At 34.8% G+C, this 6825-nt stretch overlaps 1 protein-coding gene across 1 annotated transcript; it reads left to right on the forward strand.

Annotated features, from left to right (window-relative positions):
- Positions 1 to 1518: 1518 nt before the first annotated feature.
- Positions 1519 to 5441, forward strand: LOC125470534 (UDP-galactose transporter 1-like). Its single transcript, XM_048569753.1, has 5 exons — positions 1519 to 1752; positions 2962 to 3211; positions 3311 to 3518; positions 4509 to 4740; positions 5065 to 5441. Exons 1-5 carry the CDS (start codon positions 1642 to 1644, stop codon positions 5284 to 5286), a joined length of 1023 nt encoding a protein of 340 aa, XP_048425710.1. The 5' UTR covers positions 1519 to 1641; the 3' UTR covers positions 5287 to 5441.
- The last annotated feature ends 1384 nt before the right edge of the window (positions 5442 to 6825 follow it).

A 6825-nucleotide genomic window follows, 5' to 3' on the forward strand; every position in this document is an offset into this window, starting at 1 on the left:
ATAATCTCCACACCTTTAAGAATTCAAAAATACTAATCTTACTATCTAGTTGTGGCATAAATTTTTTAAAAATTGCCTTAAAAGTGAAACAATGTAAGGGTCGACGATGGTTTTGTGACAACATAAGTAGACATTAATTATTAATTAATCTTTATTCAAGGACAATGAAGAATAAAACCACTCAGTTATTCAATACTTTTATGATATTAAAAGAAACTGTTCGTGTCTTTAACCATTTGATACGAAGCTTCCAATGTTTTCGCTAGCAGCCGCAAATGTTTCAATCAAATCAAACAAGTCCAAGCCCTAATAATCTATCGAAAGAAACTCTAGAGTATGTTCAGTATCGCATGAAGTTACTAATGGTTGAACGACAATGTTAATACTTTTGAACAACATTGTTGTATAACATAATGTCGTCAACAATTTGAGTAAATTTGGTAACACCAGGTAATTTTGTGATTGTCGAACCGAGTAGTTTTTTTTTTTTTTTTTTTTAATTATTTTAATTTTGTTTTAAGTTGTCATGCATCAATAATACAAATATATATATATATATATATGTAAGTTTGTATTTATATGATATTAGTACGAAAATGCCCTAATAACGTTGAACCCTTTTTATGTAAGCTTCTTCAAAATGTTTGACAATACTTGAGTAGTGAGTGAGTGAGTGCGTGAGTGGGCCTTGGCATGCTTCACGCTTCGGCCTATACAAGAAACTAAAATAAAAAAAAAAAGGTTACAAATTTTATAAGATCATCTCTAACCCTTGAGTTTTAACTTAGAAATTGTTTTTCCGTTTCAAACATTTTGAGTTAAATTTTTAACCCAAAATTATTAAAGAATGAATTTAGGATAATTTTTTTTTCTCTTAAAGTAACTTAAAAAAAAATTATATAGGCTATCTTAATTTAATTTTATGAATGTATTAACCTAAAAATATTTAGAATCCGATAAATATTGAAAAATCACTAAATCGACACCATAAAACTCGTGTAACACTATGAAAGAATATGAAACACACGAAATAATTTTTTTTTAATTACTTTAGCCGTTAGATTTAATTTAGACCGTTATATATATTTTTTACTATTATATTTGATCATATTAGATCATAGCGGTTGGATTCAATGAGTTTATAAATATAAACTTAAAAAGAAATACACATATATGATGAGTCAGCCAAGTAACTTAAGGAGAAATTCTGGCATAAATTTATCGCAAAAATGAATTTTGGATTAAAACTTATATTTAGCTTAAAGGTTAGAGTAGAGAGAGAGAGAGAGAGAGAGAGAGAGAGAGAGAGAGAGGCATAGCATTTCCATGGCGTGAGAGTTCAAACGTTTTAGGAACGCCAACGTAACGAATTAAAAACAGAAGGACAAATCACATGGGACTAAACACACAACACACACACAAGCGAGAGAGAGAGGGCAGCTTAACCTCAACAATTTCTCACACCCGTTACGCTAATTAGGGTTCTTAATTCCCTAATCCCCCATCTCTCCATAGCTCCCACAACTCTGTTTTCCCTCTGTTCTGCAACAAAACCCATCTGGGTCGGTTTTGTTTCTGGAAATTGTGAGGTGGGTGCGTTTGTGATCTGGATCTCTTTTAATTGAGTGATCTGGGTCTGAGATGGAGGAGTCTTGGCTGTGCCAGTGGAGCGTCATTAGATCTCTCCTCGCAATTCTTCAATGGTGGGGTTTCAATGTCACCGTGATTGTCATGAACAAGTGGATCTTTCAGGTCTCTGCTCTTTTGCCTTTCCCAGATTTTCTTGATTTCGATTTGTACCTTTTCATTTGTAGATTTTGTGAACTGGGTTTGCTTAATTTTCCTCAGCTGATACCTTAATTTCTTAATTTTTTGCAAGGGTTATTGGTTTTGATATAATTATGGACATATGTATTGGGTTTTGCATTTTATGAATTTAGCTGAATTTTACCGTTCTCTTTCGATTTTTGCTCTGTTATAATTCTAATTTATTGATATGGTTAAATTATGGAAAATGTGATCCCGATTTATTGGAATTTCATGAGCAGTATTAGAAGAAATATGGACCCCATTGTGAGGGCTGGAGTTGGTTGGTTTTTATTTAGATAATTTCTATGTATAATAGCAATAGTAAGCCACAGGCACTCGAATGAATCCCAAAAGTTTGGGCGAGACATCCATTGAGTGTTTCATTTGTTTATTTTTAACTTAATGTGAACAGCATTTAGTTATATTTTTCTTCAACAACTACGGAATTGCCATACTACCATGTGATCTGCCATGGCCGTCTGCCACAAATAACATAATACTATGAGATTTACCTTGGGTTTGGTTGCAAGTTTTTAGGAGAGAGGAAGGTTCTCCTAAAAGATGTAATTCTAATCATTAACGCGTTATTGGCAGGAAAATTCAGTTTAGCGGGGTTGAATTCGTGGCTTGTTCTTCTGCCTATTTTGTATGGCTAGATGATTTGAGTTTGTTACATAGGAGAAAAATAGATATTTTGTGAATGGAATAACTAGTGACTTTCATTATGATTAGGAAGTTTGTTTGGTTCTGGTGAATCCTTAATTTGCACCTGGACTTGATTGATAAATAATGTAATTTTCCAAAAGGAAAAGAAGATCCAATGGTGTCACCATACAGTTTGTCTTTTTAAGTTGTTGACTTGTTGTATATCATTTGATTGCTGGTTTACCATAATTTATTTAATTGTTTAGCTTTTGCACTAATCACTCAAAACTTTGAACTAATAACAACCTAATTCTTTTAAGTTTTTAGAGAAATTATTCAGTGGTCTGGGAGCAATACACCTTACTCTGACATCAGTTGTTCCCCACAGTGGGCACAATCCATAATGTGTCTGAAGCAGATTACTTTCATAATTCCACACCAGTCTTATGAGTTTGCATGGTGGCCATCATGGTGTTCCTAATTTTGAAGTGTTTTTGTTTTATGCAGAAACTGGATTTTAAGTTTCCCCTAACGGTGTCATGCATTCATTTCATATGCTCGGCCATTGGAGCATACATTGTAATCAAGGTTTTGAAACTTAAACCACTAATAACAGTTGACCCTGAAGATCGCTGGAGAAGAATATTTCCCATGTCATTTGTGTTCTGTATTAACATAGTGTTGGGCAATGTGAGCTTACGTTACATTCCAGTTTCCTTTATGCAGACCATAAAGTCGTTCACTCCTGCAACCACAGGTGAGCTCCAGAAGATTTCTAACAGTGTATAAAATTGACATCATCTTTAAAATGTTATAATGTGTTGTGGCTTCAACTGACCTCAAAGGTTTCTAACAGTTGTTTTGCAGTGGCTGGTCTGGAGAAAGTACTTTGATTGGAGAATTTGGTGTTCTTTGATACCCATTGTTGGAGGAATTCTACTTACCTCTGCTACAGAGCTTAGTTTCAATATGTTTGGATTTTGTGCTGCCTTGTTTGGTTGTCTCGCTACTTCCACAAAGACCATCCTTGCAGAATCTCTTTTGCATGGATACAAATTTGACAGGTAGTATTTTTGTGTTTGCTGCCTTTAGATTGTTACCGTTACCTTCTTCTTGAAGTTTTTGTCAATTATGCTTACTTTATTTTTGTAGTTGTGATAATTTATTATGTGTGATGTCTTGTGCACAAATATGAAATATGTTGTTTAAACTTTTTGATTCACTGTTATTACACTTTCACTCTCATACTTCACGAGCCTAAGTTGAAGATATAACTTTGCAATCAGGTTCTGTACCAAACCTTCCAAAATCAGCGTGTTGAAAAGCCCCACTATAAAGATGATCTCCAAACCTCCATAATGGCAGCTCTAATTGATATGATATCCTGCTGAATACTGCATTTTCTCATTTTATTGGATTATTGAATAATTAAATCTTCAAATAAGAAGAATCTTGGTTGAATGAGTATAAGAATTTATGTACACAAAATGCTCCGTTGCATTTTTATGAAAGTGGTTCATATTATATGTGCGATCCATGCAATTCTTACAAGGCAATTAGCGTGATTAAGCATTTAGAAATGTTCTGAATATAAAAAGCAATTTTTATGGTGATGTGCCCTTAATGATGTAAAACTGCTGAGCAGTCTTGGAATTTTCTATAGGCTTATGGTATTAGAACTGTTTGGATTGCCTTGTCATCCTTGTGAGGAATATGTGGGATTGAGTCCTTCTTCAGTGCAAACAACCCTTTTGTTGTTTTGTTTGTACCTTGTAGGAAATTAGCGCATTAACATCAGCCATTTCTTTTCATTCCATATTTTAAAATCCTCAACCCTGGCATCTTTTTTGTTATACTGATTTTCCTGCCTTGGAATTCCGTCATGTGGGTTATGACGTTTACGTTCTTCATTTTCATTGTGTTTGCTTGTTTTTCCACTCAAGTCAAGGAGGCTGTGTGTTTGAAGCAGTTCTACTTTTATGTGTGCTCATTTTTTCACTGCTTCATGATTTATGCTGACATACTGTTATTCATTTTTTGGGTATACAATATAGCATAAACACGGTGTACTACATGGCACCTTTTGCGACCATGATCTTGGCAGTACCTGCAATGCTACTCGAAGGTAATGGGGTTATTGAATGGCTTCATACCCATCAGACTCTTGTTCCATCCCTCGTCATCATTTTCAGCTCCGGGGTACTGGCGTTTTGTCTTAACTTCTCCATATTTTACGTGATTCATTCTACAACTGCCGTAACATTCAACGTTGCTGGAAACCTCAAGGTAATTATAAAGCATAATCACTTGCCTTGTAATACTCATTCTGTTATATTTATACTATCCATCTTTGTGGCCAACTTGTGAAAGTCATGTCCAGTATATGATACGCGTTGGACATATTTTTAGCTCCAGCTGCTAGTGCTTTACTTATGAACCATATCTTTCAACTTCTTGATCATATTTATAATTTTTTGTTTAGTTCGGGGCTGGATTGTACCTAGTAGCTTTATTTTGGTCAATCTAGTTATAACCCTTTTAGGCCATATCAAATACCTTGTCAATACATTCTGAGACTAGGTTTTTTTGTTCGTTCTTTTGTTTTTTCAGGTAGCTGTTGCCGTCCTTGTTTCATGGATGATATTCAAAAACCCAATTCCAGCTTTGAACGCTGTTGGTTGTGGAATAACGCTTTTGGGATGTACATTCTATGGGTACGTGAGGCATCTGATCTCCCAGCAGCTGCCTGGAACTCCTCGAACGCCGCGGACTCCACGGGGTCGTATGGAGCTGCTTCCGCTCGTAAATGATAAATTAGATGACAAGGTCTAGTGGTTCAGGCCACGTGATTGAGATTGCTGGGAGCCGGAAAATGATTTATAGGAAACATCAGAACACAAATAACTTACTATTCACCTCTCGTCTATGTAATTCTGCTTCATATCACTTGAATTTTTTTTAATATATGGTATTTTTTTTTACCACAATCGCGCCACCCCGGTTCAAAATTATTTCGTTTTTAGATTGATAAAATGCAACTGGAATAAAGTAGTGTTATAGTTATAATGCTATATGTTACATATACTTTGTGATAAGTAATGGTATTCATATGTTCTATAAATTTTTTTTGGTATTTTAGCCAAAATGGTCCTTGAGATTTGGCTTATTTACTTTGGTTTCTGAGATTTGAAATCTATAGAAGTGGTTTTTGAGTTTGTCCGCTATCAATTAATTTGGTTCTTCTGTGAAAAATCTTTGTTAAATAAGAATCAAAATGATAAAAAAAACCTTTAATTAATAAACAACGGGCTAAAATGATTTTACGAAAATTAAAGGTATTTTTGTAATTTTATCCTTATTTAATGGAATTTCTCTTACGAAAAAAATAAAATGATGGATGATGGCCAAACACAAGTACGAATTCTATCAATTATAAATCCCAAAGACCAAAGTGAAGAGTTTTGACAATGTCGGGTATTATTTTGCATAAAAAAACCAATTTTTCTAAAACAGGAGTAATAACAAAAAGCAAATACAAAAATCAAAACAACCCACCAAACGAACTACGCATGGGTGAAATCTCAGACTAATACCCCAACTCCAACACAAGAAAATTATGGACTAGAACTAAACGTTACGTCTTTGAGATTCGATGGCAATGATTCCGACTAAAATTATGATAACAAACACTGTAACTACCACCACACTGGAATTTCGTTGGCATGATTTGAAATCGCGTTCAGCCTTGAGGAGTTGATCCTCTTAACTCTTTATAAGTATCGGTTTGTCGCGAAACTAAGCACACAATGATGGTGTTTGGGTTAATATTTAAATATTGGGCTTGGATGAAGGAAGCCCAAGGATGTTAAAATTAAATGAAGACTTACCCGAAGCCTAGCATCAAGCCCAGAAGCAAACTGAAGCCTTCTCAGCCAAAGCACAAACCACGTGTTTATGATGGAAGTGGCAAGTGATGGAGACCAACCTACTATCAGCCAAATAGCACTTTCTAAGTGGCACTACAAGTCAAAAGCTAATGATTCACTACCCTCCAAGAGCTTTTGGGCAAAAGCAATGCCTTGACCCTCAGGCCAAATCACCTATAAAAGGAAAAAGAGACAACAGGGACAAGGACACTCAATCAATCAAACAAACAAGCATAAAAACTCTGCTCTCAAGCCAGTTCGTACTCTTCAAGCTTGAAATCAACTCAGATTTAGTCTTTTTAGCAATAATTTCTTTACAAAAGCTATCTTTTGTCTAGTATAAAAGCTCTGCTACCTCCCTTAGTGTTGTAGTATTGATTCCCTCGTGGAAACCTGTTTACCATCCATCCGTTTTAGCATACAACCTTTGTAAACTCAAAGAGAA

Source organism: the organism of the source record quoted next, unplaced genomic scaffold (genome assembly GCF_019419815.1).
Source record: "Pyrus x bretschneideri cultivar Hongxiangsu unplaced genomic scaffold, Pyrus_bretschneideri_v1 Contig100, whole genome shotgun sequence".
NCBI lineage: Eukaryota > Viridiplantae > Streptophyta > Magnoliopsida > Rosales > Rosaceae > Pyrus > Pyrus x bretschneideri.